The 18,189-nt window shown below is 40.0% G+C and overlaps 1 protein-coding gene across 1 annotated transcript; it reads left to right on the top strand.

Moving 5' to 3' along the window:
• Positions 1–559: 559 nt before the first annotated feature.
• LOC142180718 (uncharacterized) lies at positions 560–2,325 on the top strand. The gene is made up of 3 exons (XM_075252779.1): positions 560–636; positions 725–809; positions 997–2,325. The coding sequence occupies exons 1-3, from the start codon at positions 560–562 to the stop codon at positions 2,143–2,145; spliced, it is 1,311 nt and encodes a 436-aa protein (XP_075108880.1). The 3' UTR covers positions 2,146–2,325.
• The last annotated feature ends 15,864 nt before the right edge of the window (positions 2,326–18,189 follow it).

The following is an 18,189-nucleotide window of genomic DNA, read 5'->3' as shown; positions in this document are numbered from 1 at the left end:
GCAGTTTCTTCTTTTGATGAGTTAAGTATATATGATCTACATTCATCATTTTCAGAAATATACGTCTTTATTTTATAATTCAAATACAATATTTTAATACAATATTTACTCGATTTTTAATTTCTTTTTTGGTGTTGTCTACATATGACTAGTTTGATACTCCCAATTCGTTTTTGCTCTTGCCTCACTCCGGACAATTGTGAACGAATCAATAAACTCTTTTTTTTGTTCAAAGAAAAGAAAACAATGCACTAGGAGGAGTCCTTGGGACACGTTTGTCCATAATTTTTTTTTTCTGAATTTTTTCCTTAAAATGTGTTTGTCCCTGAATTTGCAATTTTTTTTGAGATTTTCGAAAAAGAGTTTTTTGAAGCTCGACATACAACACTATAGTATTTTGTCAAATAAAATGGATGTCGAAATATAATTTCAAATTCCAAATACTTCGCTGCACATACTACTTTTTTTCAAAATTTGCAATTTTTATGTCCAAACGCCTTCTAAAATGCAATATGTTGTTGACATGAACTATATAGTTATCTAATCTTCTTTCTGAGTCATGACTCTTCTTTTCTCCTACAAAACTTCAGATAATAGTTTTTTTGGTCAAGACTCCTCTATAATGGAAGAAGATAGGTAAGTATTCTTGATCTCAGATCATTCTGTTTCCTTCTACTTATTATGTTGTTATTTTTCTGTTTGAATACTTATTTCTTGCTTCAAGTTTTTCTCCTGGTATTCTTGGTAAACTTTTGTTGTACTTTTTAGTTTATAATGGAATTGTTATAAACACAAGGAATATATTCAATGTTCATTTATTATAATTACTTATTCGTGTTTCTAGTTTTACTGAAAACCTAAATATAATAACTACTATACTATTTACATCTCCTCGTCATTAAATTAACTTTTTTTGTACTTGCTATATCTATCAGTGTTGGACCATCATACTTCACTAATATGAACATATTATAATATTTGTTAGTGATCTTTTAGCTGTTTGGAGTGTACTATTTGAAAGTGAAACTATATCTTGATGGTTGGTTTGTTGAGTTTCTATCTGATTGTATTCCTTTTGATGTTAATCTGTCTGATATCAAAAGCAACGACAACAAAGAAGAGCATTTAAGAGAAGAAGCATGTTCAGAAAAGAAACAAAAACTTCAAAACTGTTTATTGTCAATAAGATCATGGCGTGATTTGCCTTCAGAACTTTTAAGTGAGACAGCAAACAGCTTGGGAATTTTTGATCTTCTTGGTTTTCGTGGAGTCTGCAGTGGCTGGCGCTCTTCTTCGATAACAGCTTCTGCAGCCATAGAATCTGCCCCTGGAACTCAACCTTATTTCCTACTCCATATCGATAGCGATGAGAAATGCATCCTCTTTAACCCGACCACCAACAAGCAGTATACTATATATATCCCCGAATTGAACGAAACTACTTGCCTTGCTTCAAGTCATGGTTGGTTACTGTTATCTCAAAATGGTCTCGTTTTCTTCTTCTGCCCTTTCTCTCGTGCAAGAATTGACCTCCCTCCTTTTCAAGAATCAAAAATATTTGAAGGGGCTGCGGCGTTTACTTCTTCTCCTTTGTCAATTGATTGTGTTACAGCTATCATTTGTCGAAAAAATTATCGTATTTTGGAAGTATATGTGCTAGAACGTGGAGTTAGCTTGTGGGTGAAGTATGAATTTGATCTTGGAGATAAATTTTTTGGGATGGTTAGGGGTGCTACTTTTGCTGATGGGTGTTTCCATATCTTGGATGACGAGAACGGGCTAGTGACATTCGACCTGAAAAATAACCATTTTAAGATTTACAAATTAGTTATTGGAGGAGGTAATTATCCTAGTGCAGAAAGCCTGCAATTTTCGTACAAGGAGAAATATTTCAGAAGGAATGGTTTGAGAAAAAGGATGAAACTTGGGAAAGATGTTACCATTTCTGCTTGTGCTGCCTCTTACGCTGGAAGTGATGATTCTGTAATTCTTATCAAGAATGAAGAGATTAAGGCCAAGGAAGAATTTGAAACTCGCGATTACAAAGGAATTTGGATTCAGCCAAGGTTCTTTCAACTCCCTCCAAATTACTGTTGGGTAAAAACAACCGCAAACAATATATACGACAAGGTAACAATGGAATAATACCCAAGTCTAAATTTTTTCAATCTACTTGAATCAAGAAAAGACAATAAACTATAACACAAATTGAATATGGGCAGCAATATCAACCAATAAAATATCCAAGGTTGGAATGTAGACACATAATTTTCATGTCTACATAAATCGCGGAACAAGAAAATTTCATTTCTAAAATTGATTACTTTCTTTACTTACTATTGACCATGTTTGATTATGATATGGAAGACCTTCAATATTTGGCATGAATACAATTTATATTTTAAAATCGATTACGACTCACTTTTAGTGTTTTTTGTGTGGTTTACTGTTAACATATCCACTTAGCTCTAACTATGAAATTTTTATGTTTAGGAAGCCAACAATGTGAAAGGAAGCAAATTAGGAAGATTTTTGACTGAATTTTAAAGAAACTAAAGATGTCTCATGCTTATGCCCGCATGACAAAATATCAGGCTTATAAGTTAAGGGCTAAATTGTCCACATGATGATTTTGAGTGTAACTTTTGCTTGGAAAGAAGACTTCTTATTGCAGAGGCAGAGGCAAGTTCGAAAGAGTGTTTGAATCCTGTTTTTCTTGCTATATTGAGGAGCTTTTCATAAATATTCATTCTTTTATAGATTCTACCTTGTTCTCTATTTTGGATTTTGTTGAGTTTTGCATAAACATTCTTCTTTTATGAATTCTACCTTGTTCTCTATTTAATATTTTGTTTGTAGAATTTTTTTTATCAAATTGCAATAAATATGATGATAATAATTTTTTTTAATCCAAAATATAAAATGACAGGAATACAACATGAGGAAATAAATTTTCAACTATATTATCAACACTCCTGTTATTGCATCTTTAAACCAAAAGTCATGGATTACTTATCCACATATTATTATTGAACATTACAAAAGAGTAAGAAAGAGAAACTCCAGCTTCTCTCTAGAATGCATTTTCAACCCCTTGAGAAACAAGATTCTATTCCTCCAAAACTACCGAATTTAATCCACCACATTCCCTTACCAAATAACCTGGAAAGACCAACATCCTTCAAGGATAAATTATTGGAATCTAACCTAATAGATTTCACTCCTTCCATAGATCATGAAGAAATGCTCGACTCAATAAATGTATTGGAAGAGAAGAAAGGAATGCATGATCTAGAGATTACTCTGGGCGATGCCATACAAATCTCCCTTTCATTAGAAGATAGACAACGTATCTATGAACCATGGAAATACTCCATTATAATCAAGTTAGTAGGAAAACGTATGCTACATCACTACCTAAAGAGGAAGATCCAAGACCTACAGAAACCAATGGAAGACTTCTCTTTAATTGATCTTGGTGAGGACTATTACATCATCAAATTCACAAAGAAAGAAAACATGGATAAAGCTATCCACCTAGGGCCATGGTTCATTAATGGCCATTTCCTATCTATCTCCAAATGGAAACCAAATTTTGTGGCTAGAAATGAAAAATTAACTACCTTAGCAATTTGGATTAGGCTGCCCTAATTACCAACGGAATTCTATGATGGCAAAATCCTAGCAAAAATTGGCAATGCAATAGGACGTCTACTGAAAATTGACACATGCACCTCAACAACCCTACGAGGTCGATATGCAAGGATTTGTGTTGAAATCCATTTGGAAATCCCAGTTTAACCCTTCCTATTTGTTGGAAACCACAAATAGGATATACTCTATGAAGGGGAGGATTTTTTTTGTAAAAACTGTGTCTGTTTTGGTCACACACAAGGCAGTGCACCTATATCAAAATGCAAAGCTTGGACCCTCACCATGCAGGACAAGAACATCAACAAGAAGCTACAAAAGATACTATTGAATCAGAATGGAAAACGGTTTCCTTCAACAAGAAGAAGAATCAAGGCAAAAGAACTCCAAACCAACTGCCCACCATCCAAGTGAAAGGCAATCAAGGTCCAGGTATTCCAGTTAACTTATTCAATGCAAATAACTTATTAAGTTACTCAAACTCTCCAATACAAAACTAAAAATTATCCTTCTAATAATCATAATTCTCTTGTTAATACCCATCCAGGCATGGCTACTGATCAAATAACACCCACAAGAAAAACCAGCTACTAGATGAGAGACAAATGGTTTTGCCAAAAACCGCTATGGATAATGCTAATTTTATTTGTGAAAATAAATTTAATCAATTAAATGATGACTTGGATCTTCACATACAAGATACTTGCATGCAAGACTCCACCGTGGCACTAAGTATTACCAACTCTTTAGTTAAAACCAATGCCATGCAAATAGGCTCTAGCATGGACGATTCTACCCCTACCTCTAATCCTATCCCTACTGCCCCAAACCCTACCCTTAATCCAAAATCTCCCCAAAATATTTTGTTATCTAAAGAATCTACGCAAAATCCTTCCTTAAGATATGACAAACCCCCCCTCCCCCCATGCATGTTGGCCAAATGGCAATGGCTATAGAAGAAAGTAGCCAAATGGACATTCCCATAGAAATTCCAAACAAAACCATTAAGTGTCCTATAAATCATGACCTAGGGCAACCAAAAGCCATAAACAAAAATGAAGCAATCATCATTCCCTCAACCAATCGGTTAAACCCTTCTCCTACCCAAAATCCCACACCAACTTCCAACGTATAAATACAACTTCTATTATCCAAGATGCCAAGAGTTCCTTCAACCCTAAGAAAAAGAACACGAGTAATCCAAATCCTAAGACAACGACATCCTCCCAATATGGAAAACATTCCCCCCTCCATCCCCATGAACAACCCCAGATTATTTATGCCCAACCATCCCAAGCACAAGACTATCAACCCAGGAGTTGGATGGAGCTAGGTCTCATTGGCCATCCACTCTCGTTCACAGTTCCGATCAACGGTCAAGAGGCCATTGTGATCTTGCACAATACTCAATATCACGGAGGGAATGAGGTTGGCAATGAACAATTATCTCAACCAAGTTTGGCTCAACAACATCATTCATCCCATGGCTCCATCATTGAACCCTCAAATGGCTCAAACAATGAGAGATCAATGGAGCATGCCACCCCAGTTCAACCCCATAAACCCTCAAAATGCACCATTAGATCTCCCCTTCTTTCCAACCGAAATGTATACTCACCTAAACCCCATCTTTTGTTCCTTGAGATGTCAATATGAGGAATCAAGGGATGGTACCCCCACCACCACCTCTAGTACCCCCACCCCAACAACAAGACGACCCCATACCAGGGGCAGTGGAGGTAGAAATGGAGGAGGACGATGTCCCCCTAAACCTTCACTTAGGGCCAACCCTAGAACTCTCAAACCTAGACGGAATAAAAATATTTCTCTTCATAGAGAGGCACGAGAAGAGGTATGTTCTCAGTTGCCCGTTGGCCCTATACAAATGCTCGATGGATATTCGTCCTCCACACGACCCAACTGTGGGCAACAAGGCAATGATCCTAGTTCCATCAATGAGGAGAAACCGTGTCGAAGCGGGGGGGATAAGGGAGAATGGGGAGATGATCAACACTGACTCCAATTTAGCCATGAATCAACCCACTAATTTCATAATATGGAATATATGGGGAGGGAATAATGATAATTTCAGGGGAAATGTTAGAGAGATGCTAGAAACCCATAGGTCGTGTTTGGTAACTTTGTTGGAAACAAGGATGGGCAACCATGTAGCCATGCTTAATGAATTTGAATTCTCTGAGATGATTGAAGTTCCTTCGGATGGGCAGTCAGGTGGTATGGTTATGATGTGGAGGGATGACATAATCAACGTTCAAAATGCTGTTAGAAGAGGTCAGGAGATCCATGCAACCATAAAGGTACATCCTATATATAAACCTTGGCTCTTTACTTCCATTTATGCTAGTATAGTATTCATAATAGAAATATCATGTGGGATCACCTAGAAAGTATTAGTAATACTTATAGAGGACCTTGGTTAGTAGGTGGTGACTTCAATGACATTTTAACCGCTAGTGAGAAATTTGGTGGCAAACCCATCAAAGATAGTATAGCTAGGTACATTTGGTCCAAAATTAATAAGTGCAATCAAGTTGATCTAGGATTCAAGGGAAGCAAATACACTTGGACCAATAATAGACATGACAAGAAGAGTCTTATTTTAGAAAGACTTGACAAAGTCTTCGGAAATGAGGAATGGATTGAACTATTTCCTAAAAGCTCCATTATTCATTTGCCTAGAACCCACTCTGACCACAATCCTATCCTTGTAGAATTAATTCCAAGGAATAGGTCTCCTCATAAGGTTCTTTTTAATGTTAGAAACCTTTTGGTATAAACATCCGGAATTTCAGTCTATTGTTAAAAATAATTGGAACGACAGTGACTACTTTAAAGCTAGCTTCAACTTTATAGATAAGGTTAAACCTTGGAAAGACAGTACTTTTGGCAATATCATGGGAAGGAAGAGAAAACTTTTAGCTAGACTCCAAGACATCCAATCTTCTAATAGCTATGCTACCAGCTCTTTCCTAAAAAAATTAGAATTAGATCTTCAACATGAGTTTAATGATATTCTAAAAATAGAAGAGGACTACTGGAAACTTAGGTCCAGGATAATGTGTCTTAATGATGGAGACACCAATACAAAATTCTTCCATGTCTCTGCCACCAATAGAAAAAGAAGAAACAAAATTACTTTCTTCAAAGATGAAGCTGGTAACTGGATACATGATCATACTCTTCTTTTGTCTCATGTTCAAAATTACTTTATCTCTGCATTTACCTCTTCTCATACTCACTATACCTGGACTAACCCCCTAAATACTCAATCCAGATGTAATATGGTTAACCTAGATCATCTAGATACCCCCCTCCTTGATAATGAGATTAAAAGTGCAGTCTTCTCATTTAAACCATTCAAATCTCCTGGTCCAGATGGTCTACACCCCTTCTTTTTCCAAAAATATTGGTCCCATATAGGGAATTATGTCAATAATCTCTGTCATGATATATTTAACAACCAGATAGTCCCTCCATATATTAACAAAACATTTCTATGCCTCATTCCAAAAATCTACAATACAAATAACATTAATAACTTCAGACCCATTGGCTTATGCAATACTATCTATAAAATAATCACCAAGATTCTAGCCAATCGTCTTAAACCTTTCCTAGATCAACTGATCAGCCCGTATAGGCTAGTTTTATGAAAAACAGAAGAGCTTCTAATAATGCTATCATCATCTAGGAAATGATTTCTAAGTTCAATAAACTAAAAGGCAAACAAGGCCATATGATTCTGAAATTGATTAGAAAAGGCTTTTGATCGTCTTGAATGGTATTTTATTCGTCACACCCTGGATTTCTTTAATTTCCCTCCAATATTCTCTTAATTATTGCTGAGCTACATTTCTACCAGTAAAATGGCTATCTTAGTCAACGAAGCTGTTACGAACTACTTTCAACTAAGTAGAGGTATTGTAAGCACGTGATTTTTGCTTTACGAGCAATCGCTCCAAAAGAAAATAATAACAAATGGTTTCGCTGTACAAAATTGTTCGAGTTTTCGTGACATGTGTTGTTAGTCATTTGTGGATCTGTCCATTTTTGCATTTAATCATTAACAAACAAAAATACAAAATATGTATGTTAGGATGATTAAACCATAATTCGGTCAGTAAAAGAAAATTCAAAAAATATGTATATATATGTGTGCATCGTTCGTTCTAGGCTTTTAGTTAACTTACTTAAATAATTTTTGTGATAATTGTGTTAAAATGTTGCATTGTTGTTTAGTTTTAATTTCGTTATTTTTATTATTTATTATTTTTATTTTTGTTTTAAAAGAAAAAAATGAAATTAGAAAAACAAAAGTGAAGGAAATCGGTTTGGGCCAAAAATTAAACAAAATAACTGGCCCAACCAGCACTCAGGCCCAGTCCAAATCCGGTTGCCCAGACACCTCCTGAAACGACACCGTTTCAGGCCAATCCATATCAGCCGTTCCAATCAATCCAATCCAACGGTCCAGGATCATTTTCAGCAACCCGTGTTCAAACCCAACCCAATAACCAATCCGATCCGACCCCTCACTTAAACCAAACGACCCCGTTTAACTACCAAATGACCCCGTCTCATTTCTCAGTATCAGATCTAAGCCGTTGAGATCATCTGATCTAACGGCTCAGATCCAATCAACCTCCCCGTATATAAGCCTCCTATCGTACCCCGCACCCCCTATACCAACCCCACCCTTCAGTCATCTCCTTCCCCGAACCCTGAAACCCCCAAACCCTAACGCCGCCCTAGTTTCCCTTCCACCAAAAGCCGGCGGCACGAACGCCGGTGACCACCTCCTGAACACCCTAAGACCCCCTCACTCTCCTGAACATGGATCTGTTACTCCCTAGCCTCGAATCACTTTCGTTCGTCTCGAATCTTCATTTGAAGATTTGAGTCGAACCCGGATCTATGCCAAACCACCCCATCTTCATACCAGACACCCCCCTGACCTTCCTCGTGACCAAACCAAGCTTGGTTTGGTCCGAATCTACCCACAAATCCTTAAAAATCAGATCTGGAAATCCAGACCTTAGGACACATGCACCTGGGGAACCCGGCCAGTCTTGACAAGGGTTTGAGGTCTAATAGACCTTAATCAAGGTGTTCTCATGTGAGAACACCCTGATTAAAGTTTGTTCGGCCTCAAGGGTTCGAAGTTGAATCAGAATTTGGGTCATTTTTGATTTCAAACCTTTTTGGTAAGTTTTTCTTTCTTTTGTTTTAGTTCTAATTAAGCTGTCAGCATGTTCTGTTGTGTTTGTTTGTTATGTTGTTATTTTTATTTCGGATTTCTTCCATCTCTGTTAAAGGCCTTTTATTTGGTCGATTGTCTTCTGTTTGTTCTGAATACACTCTGTGATAAACATGATTGTCAGTTAGATTAATCGTCAAAGGAACTAATTCATATAGGCCCAGTAATTTAACAAAAGTTGTCTGATACCCTTTAGGTCCCCGAACGTATTGTTTATATGAGCGACTGATTATTACCTGCTATAATTAGTATAGTCAACTCGATAAATGTCGTTGATTAGTTTTCTATAACTAATGAATCGAATGAGCTAATAATGTCACAGGACTAATTGAACGTTGCCACTAACTGAATGCCCCAACATTGTTTAAAATGGTTTGTTTGCATTGTGAAAAATGACTGGAAAGGTTCAGTCCAGGCAGCCTTGAATTTGAACTTTCATCAGTTCAAAACTGCCCTGATGCTGCAATAGGCAGGGCAGTAATAATCAAGGTTAAGCAGGGGTATTCTGGGGTGTTAAAAAGGACAGAAAGATTAGTTTAAATGAGCTGACAAGTAGGGTACTAATTTAGTATTAAACTAATACCAATGGGGAGCAAGACATGAGAGTATGGGGCTTAAAATGAATAATAAAATGATGCCCATAACTCTTGATTAAACAAAAACCAGGCGTGGGGAATAAAGGGGCTGACACCAAAAGATGCTTAGGCATGGGCTTTAAGGGGTATGGGCAGACTGCAAGTTGCAGATGAGGGCAGCTTAGCTGCACTTGGTCACTTTGGCTTATAAATAGGCCAGTGGAAAACTTAAAAAGGGGCTGGACTTTTTAGTCTTCAGAAAAAAAAAAGAGAAAAACAAAGTGAAATTTTTCAGTCTTAAGGCTAGAGTTTTAATCTGAAGAGAGGTTGACTGAGTTTAAAGAAAGCCGAAAAACATAAGTTAGTTTCCAAATAGATTGTAACCAAACACCATCTGAAAGTTGAACAAGAATTCATATTGGTCAAGCTGTCTTGGCCAAGTTCTGTCGTCTGCAGTGACTGAGCTGTTTGTTGGTTGCTGAACTGTTGGTATTTGCTGCATTGAACTTCTTTTACTTCTGGTGTTCATTACTCTTCGTCTGGAATTATTGGTTTGGCACTCGACTATTTGCTGGTTTCATTTATTCTGGGAATCATTGTTGGTTGTTCGTGGACTGTGGAAAACAATCTTGGTTGTTGGTTTGTTGCTGTGCTGTTGCTGTGTATCTGTTGATGCTGTGATTACTGCACACTACTGAACTGATCACTCTCCTTCTTCCTTTCCTTTCCTTACCAGGTACACAATTGATACCATCAATGTAACTGAGAGTTTGAGCATGAATGCAAAAGAGAGGACCTGCAGATTGTTTTTATGTATACATGAACTGTTACATTAAATGTCATAAAATAGTTACATTTTCGTTTGTATAATAGAAGTAGCCTACATGCTCAGTATATCAATGTAGGTTAATGAATGATAGTCATGTATGTATGCTGTTAGGTGAAAAACATTCCCAGGGTAATAGATTGTATTTTAGACTTAGTCTGATGGTGTAGTACATTCTATAATGTAGGCCAAAATAGGAAAACTACCCACATGAGTTAAAGTTCTTTCCCCTTTTGCTAGTTTGTCACATATAAACTGATAAAGAACAAAGAATCAGTTCTAGGCCTCAACCTCAGGAAGGCCGAGCCCAAATCGAAAAATCAGTTAGGCCTGTATCGGAAAAACAGGGCCCAAGTCTGGCCATCTCGCATGAGCTAGGTTTGGGCCCATGATTTGCGGCTAGTTGTCCATAAGTGCAGTCACGTTTTATTATTCTGTAAAAGCACTTTAAATCCGGTTTTATAATCAACTAAGGCTATTTACTGATTTCAATTGATAGAGACAAACACGACAAGAAACGTAATTGCTATAGGATATCCTTTAAAAATAACAACAAGATGAGCCTCGATAAAAATAAACAAAACGCAGATGCGGGGCCCTTGTTAAATGTATATTAGTGAAGCATTTAGTTTCCAGGACGGGTTGTTTAGCAAATCTCACAACCTTCCTAAAATAACAATACGCTAGACTCTTTAGGACGCGCCTTAATAAATCTTACCTTCGTAAATTCGGGTGCACATTGATGTGACCCAAATCCAAATCCCAACGGAATCGAAATGTGTTTCTAATCACGGGTACATTGATTGTGACGTGGTTCGAGATGCGTGTCCATGACGTTGCAAATTCATTTAAAAAAATAGAATGAGATGAGCCTCGCCAAATAAAAATACAAATTGCGGGGCCCTCAGTAAATATTTGCTTTAAAAATTATTTGGACTTCGGGATGGACCGTTTAGCAAAATTCTACGGTCTTACCCAAAATAAATATGCTAGTCGCTTTAGGCGCGCCTTTAATAACTTAATTTCCTTAAACTCGGGTGCACATTGATGTGACCCAAATCCAAATCTCAACGGAGTCAAAGTGTGTCGACGACCACGGGTACATTGATTATTACGCGGTTCGAGATACATTTTCACAACGTTGCAAGTCCTACAAAAATAACAGTGAATGATAAAAGCGGTTAAAAGATAAAAGTGGCACATAAGTTCATACTTTTATAAAATCAGATAACCAAGCCGAATATAACAATTGAGCGACCGTGCTAGAATCACGGAACTCGGGAATGCCTAACACCTTCTCCCGGGTTAACAGAATTCCTTATCCGGATTTCTGATACGCAGACCATAATATAGAGTCATTCTTTTCCTCGATTCGGGATTAAAATTGGTGACTTGGGACACCCTAAATCTCCCAAGTGTCGACTCTGAAATAATTAAACCAATCCCGTTTCGATTGTCCTTTAATTGGAAAAAACTCCCCTGCGCCCCGGGTGCGTAAAAAGGTGGTGTGACAGCTCTGGCGACTCTGCTGGGGATCGAGACCCAGAACCACTGGTTCAGGGTTAAGAATTCGAGCTTAGAATAATTGTTATTATTCGGCTTTATTTATTATCTGATTATTACATGTTTTGATCCTAGTGTGCTAAATGCTGCTGTTACCGCTTTGATATTATTTGAACTGTATATAAACTGTGCCGAAACCTTTCTCTTCTTACCTCCGGGGATGTGCTCACTGGTTGAGACTCCTTATTCTGTTAGTGTCATACCCTAAATAAAAGAGGCTCGGAAAGTTTCTAAGCCGGCTGGCCTTTTGGTTCCCGGAAAGGAGCTCCTTCCTCAACTCGAGTTGTCCGCTCGGGTACACTGTCTAGAACACCGACCCAGGTTTTGAACATAGAATAACATGACTTCATGCCGGATCCCTAGTAGGAACGCTTATTTGCATCACGTTGCATATGACTTAGGGGACTCAACACAGGGGTTGGGTCCGTCTAGGACTAGCAACCTGATATGAAAAGACCATTCTGGTGCATCCTATTGTTTTCCGTGCATTTATTTGTCTCATGCCCGCATGCTGACCGGTGTTTGAATATTTGGAATATTGTGAAAAAAAAAGGAAATAATGGTTAGGAATTGATTGTTTATTGTTGAAAAAAAAAGAAAAAAAAAACAAATACTGTCAAAACTCTGCCAAAATTTTGAAAAGTCGTTGTTCTGTCTTTCAAAAAATAAAATATCAATAGAAATATATAGTTTGTCTTGTCATAAAAAATTTAAAAAAAAAAAAGACCCTATTCTTAAAATGGTTTTTTTTCTTATGAAAAAAAAAAGAGTCTTATTTTGTCTTAACTTTTATTATTTGTTGCAAATATGTGTATATATATATAAGTGAAAAATTCAAAAGTTTTTCTTTACTTCAAAATGTATATATATCTTTATTTGTGGCAAAAGTATTTGTCTTGCTAAAGGTCTAGAAAAGTCCTTTCAGGCTCCCAGTTTTCGAAACAAAAATCCAAAATATTTTCCGTTATTAACTTCTTTAGAAAGTTTTTTTTATATATATATACGAAAATTCAAAATTCACAAAAAATCGCATATATTTTGTTTTTATCAGGATAATTGTCGTTTGTTAAAATCTTATTAATAAATGTGCAGAATGAGCACGATGCCGAATGAACCCTTTTTAATCATGAGTAAAATTCCCCTCCAATTGCGGCTCAGGTGGAATGATTTGGGCAAAGAAGGGCATGACGAAATCAAGAAGTATCTGAAAGGCCTCACGAGTTTGTTGGATATCAGGCCACGAGGAGATATCATAAGGGCACTAGTCCCCCACTGGGATCCTGCGCACAATGTCTTCCGTTTCTCAGATTTTGAACTTACCCCAACTTTAGAAGAAATAGCAGGGTATATCGGCAGCGCTGAGACTCCTTTGAGACACAAATATCTGATTGCTCCAAGAGCTGTAGCAATACACCGGTTCCTGGACTCCTTAAAGATAGTCAGAACAATCCATAACCCTGACTTGGCAAAAGGTTTTTGCAGCATGAGTTTCATATATCAAAGATATGGTCACATAGGAGGATTCGACAAGCCAGAAAACCAGTTGTGCAGCAAAGGTAATCACCAAAAGTGGGAAGAACATAGACGGATTGCTTTCATGATAGATTTCTTAGGACTACTAGTATTCCCAAGAAAAGACGGGAATATTGACATAAAGATAGCAGGGGTCGTCAGTACGTTGCTCACACAGAGTGATAGTACGTTGGCGCCCATGATAGTATCTGATATATTCCGGGCACTCACTTCTTGCAAAGCCGGAGGAAGCTTTTTCGAGGGTTGCAATTTGTTGTTGCAAATGTGGATGACCGAACACCTATGTCACCGAGCCCAGTTTCTGAGCCATGGATCCGCTGGAAAGACCTGCATAGAGGAGTTCTATACCAGAGTTAATGAAACCTACCTACCAGAAGGAGTCACAACATGGACCTCATATTTCCATACCCTCAACGCCAGTCAAATACAGTGGGCGCTAGGATGGTTACCGATCGACGAAGTCATATACATGCCAGCAGCCAGGCCCCATTTTCTCTTAATGGGACTTAAGAGCATTCAACCATACGCGCCGCATCGGGTTTTAAGGCAACTTGGGAGGTATCAGATAGTGCCGAAAGACGAGGATCTGAGCATCCAGGTAATCGAGATCAGTCCCGACGGCCAGTTTCCTGAAGCAAGGGTTCGTCAAATTTGGAGCCAATGTCAATACTTAGAAACAAATACTTGTGTAATGAATCGGGCAAAAGGGGAAGTTTCGCCCGGGTATCAGGCCTGGTACAAAGGGGAGACATCATCTGGAAGACCGACCAAAAGACCTCACCTGCAAGAATTTGCCAAATCTTCACAAGAACAGTGGGGCTGGTTGGCCAAAGAGCAGGAATATCTTGTCAAAGCAGGCAAACTGAAGCAACAAGTTCAGGATATGAGGATTGAGTGCCAATTACAGTCTGCTGCCCACAAGGGAGAAAAGAACAAGTTAATCAGAGAAGGCGAGATCCTCAAAGCTCAGATCCGGAGAATGAAAAAAGAGGCTAATAGCCAGCTGAGAAGCCGGGCGGATAAAAGATTGATAGCAGGGTTAAAGGATCAGGTTGCGGAATGCCAGGAAGATTTGGAAAAAGCCAGGGCCAGCACAGCAAAATTGCGAACCAAGTGGGCAAAGGGTGCGATGGCTCGGAGGCAGCGCCTGCAACGAGTCATAAGGGAGTATGAACTGAGCATCGGGACATTAAGGGAAACGAACGCCTCTCTTCGAAAAAGGATCCTCAAGCAAACACGAGATGCCCAAGCCGACAGAAGGCAATGCTACGATGCAATGGCCAGAATGGAAAGGCAAATGGAGATGTTCCAGGATCAGCTTGCCAACAATGCGCAAACACTGGGGTTGAAGAACCAACAGATAAGGCATTTGTTCGCAGAAAGGGACAACATCCGGGGAAAGATCGACGAGATTGGGCATTACATCTACATGAGATGCCTGGCATGCGAGCAAAAGCCTCGAAAGACCCTCCTCGTTTCCATCATGGGTTGCGTCCACCGAATCATGAATGAGTTGAAAAACCTGCAGAGGGACCTCACACCAAGGGCCGCGGAAAGGCCGAATGATGCCTCGCGGGTCCCTAAGTTGGAAAATTAATCTTTGGTTGAGTCCTGTTTATTTGGCTTTGCCGCTTTTCCATATGCTGTTTTCCTTTCTTTTAGTCAAAACGGGTTAAGAACTGTGGAGTCTGTACTATTGCTATTCCTCGCTTGATGTAATTTGTAATAGCAAAATTTTGAGAATGAATTTAATGATTTCACAAGAATTGTGTGTTTCTTTACTTTAAGGCAGAACTACGCCTGGTCTGATTCACGCGGGGACGTGATACGTAGGCAATCCCCATAAGATTCGACCGCTTTTAATAAATAAATAAAAGAAAATGTAAATAAAATAAAACGCAGAGTTTCGCAAAATACTTTAAAAGAGACGAATGAACAAGCCGGGATGACGCATGTGGTTTGAAGCAAAGCATGTAGAAACGGTTAACTGCCTAGGTGCATTGCATCCTCTATGTGTTACGATCAAATCTGTTAAGCTCTAACACTAACAAAGTTTGTTGTTGTCTGATACCAGACAGTTAGTTGTTAAAGAATTCTGGCAACACATTCATACCAAACCAGATCCAAAGGACCGGTAGCAACAAGCATGACTACTTCAGAGAATAGTAATGAGGAAGAAAGGCCGATGAGCCAGTTGCTAAAAGAAGCAATGGAAAAGATTGAAAGGATGGGACTAGAGATGCATGCAATGCAGCTAGCCCTGGCCAAAACGCAAAAGAGCCCTGAGACACTGGGACACATGCCGGAGTACCCTCACTCTGGCCCTTCCACAAGCCGCCCAAATCCCCTCTATCATCAAGAAAGAAGACCTCATGATTCCCAAGCTCCACCACCCCATCAACCTCTCCCAACACCCAATATTCCCATTTTTGTGGGACCTGCATCAGCCCCTTTGCAGCGAACGACCAGTGAGCCATTGTTTCAGGCTCACGATACACAATACTATCCCCTTGAGCCTACATTCCATGCACCCGAACCACGGGCTTACAATCCCCATCTGGAAGTACCGGCAGAGGTTGAGAAGCCGGTTAAGGCCCCTGAACAGGATGAAGTGTTAAGAAAGTTCAAAAGCCTGGAGCAATCCTTCAGGAACTTGCACGGGCTGGGCAATCAAGTCAGCGTGGCATACAAAGATCTGTGCCCTTTCCCAGATGTCCAACTCCCGGCTGGGTTCAAGATGCCCAAGTTTGATTTATATGAAGGGCACGGTGAACCCATGGCACATTTGCGGGGATTCTGTAGCAAAATGAGAGGGGCAGGAGGCAAGGATGAGCTTTTGATAGCTTATTTCGGCCAAAGTCTGAGTGGATCTGCACTGGAATGGTATACCAGGCAAGATTTCAGCAGGTGGTACACGTGGGATGATCTGGCGCAGGCTTTTGCAGGTCATTTCCAGTACAACCTGGAGATAGTCCCTGACCGTCTCACGTTATTGAGAACTGGGAAGAAACCCGGGGAAAGTTTTCGCGAGTTCGGATTCCGCTGGAGAGAACAAGCAGCTAGAGTCGATCCTCCCATGAGAGAGGGAGAGATGGTGGACTATTTTTTGCAGACATTGGATCCAACCTACTTTGGTCACTTGGTGACGACGGTTGGAAAATCTTTCAACGAGGTGGTCAAAATTGGGGTCATGATAGAAGAAGGTTTGAGGTCGGACAAGATCTTGAATTATTCGGCGCTTAAGGCCACAACCCAGGCTATTCAAAGCGGCACGGGAGGTGCGCTGAGAAGAAAGAAAGAAGAGGTTGCCACGATCGAGGCAGGCAGTTGGTCCAGGGCTGGCAGGCCGCACTACAACCAACCCAGGCCTCACAGGTCAAACTACCCATACAACCCACCACAAAATTTCTATCCTCCTCGAGAACCACATTGTTCCGTACACCAAGCCCAGGTATACACTCAGCCTCCGGTTCGCCCACAATGGCACGCACCGGCTCCCCAGAACATATATGCACCACCACAAAACACCTACCCTCCACCGAGGGCATATAGAAATCCTTCGGGGGCAGGTTTCCGGGGAAATCCAGATGCCAGGAATGACAGGTTGCGGAAGCAAAGAACCTTCACCGAACTGGGAGAAACCTACACCGCTGTGTTCCACAAGCTGCGGCAATTGGGTTTGGTTAGTCCTGTCCATACTCGGGAACCAAATCCCCCGCCTCAGAATTTGGATCGTTCAATCAGTTGTGAATACTGTTCAGGGATGCTCGGGCACGATACCGAGAAGTGTTGGAAGTTAAGGCATGCCATACAGGATCTTATTGACACCAATAAGATCGAGGTCCAGACACCGGAGGCCCCTAACATCAACCAAAACCCACTGCCAGCGCACCACGAAGCTCACATGATTGAGTTGGTGTGTGAGGGAGGAGAATTAAGAAAACCCTCACAAACAGTGATGATGATCCAAGCCGCCCCGAAAGAAGTCTTAACCAGTGGAGCAACGAGTGTACGGTCGCAGGGAGAAGGCGTCAAGCCGGTAGTGATATTGGGGAAGAGCCCGTCCATCATAGCAAGCAAACCCGAGCCAAGCAAGTTGGTAATACCAGGGATCCTGCCCACACCGGCAGTCATGTTGAAAGGGGTATGTGGAGAACGGGTGACCATAAAGCCGGTGGTCCAACTGCCAATGCTTGACAGCAGGGTTGTGCCCTGGAAATATGAAAAAGCAGTGGTGACGTACCAAGGAAAACAGGTGGAAGAAGTCAGTTGTGAAGCGCAAGGGCTGACTCGATCAGGTCGATGTTTTGCTCCGGTGGAGTTAAGAAAAACCAACCCAGTGGCAACCAAGAAGCCAGTGTCAGAAGAAGAGGCTGAAGACTTCCTGAGGAAGATGAAAGTACAAGACTATTCTGTGGTTGAGCAGCTAAGAAAAACACCTGCCCAGATCTCACTATTGTCATTACTCCTCCATTCCGAGGAACATCGTCGGGCCCTGTTAAAGATATTGAACGAGGCCCATGTACCCAGTGAGATTTCTGTAAACCACCTGGAAACCATCGCCAGCAAGATTTTCGAGGTGAACAGGGTAATATTCTCAGATGATGACCTGCCGGTGGAAGGTACGGAGCATAACAAAGCTCTATACCTAGCTGTCAAATGTGAAGACTCGGTGGTAACTCGAGTATTGGTGGATAACGACTCAAGCGCCAATATTTGTCCATTATCCACCCTGGACCAGTTAAAGATTGACCGTGGAAGAA

The sequence above is a fragment of the Nicotiana tabacum genome, chromosome 5, assembly GCF_000715075.1.
Source record: "Nicotiana tabacum cultivar K326 chromosome 5, ASM71507v2, whole genome shotgun sequence".
Classification (NCBI taxonomy): Eukaryota; Viridiplantae; Streptophyta; class Magnoliopsida; order Solanales; family Solanaceae; genus Nicotiana; species Nicotiana tabacum.
Note: the sequence above shows the minus strand (reverse complement) of the source record. Positions and strands in the feature narration are given on the sequence as shown.

Bases quoted from the DNA above. Each gene is read 5' to 3' on its own strand.
- LOC142180718 (XM_075252779.1), top strand. From the start codon at position 560: ATGACTCTTCTTTTCTCCTACAAAACTTCAGATAATAGTTTTTTTGGT. The intron at 637-724 runs GTAAGTATTCTT...TCTTGCTTCAAG, and splicing joins TCTATAATGGAAGAAGATAG to TTTTTCTCCTGGTATTCTTG. The intron at 810-996 runs GTTCATTTATTA...GTGATCTTTTAG, and splicing joins ACACAAGGAATATATTCAAT to CTGTTTGGAGTGTACTATTT.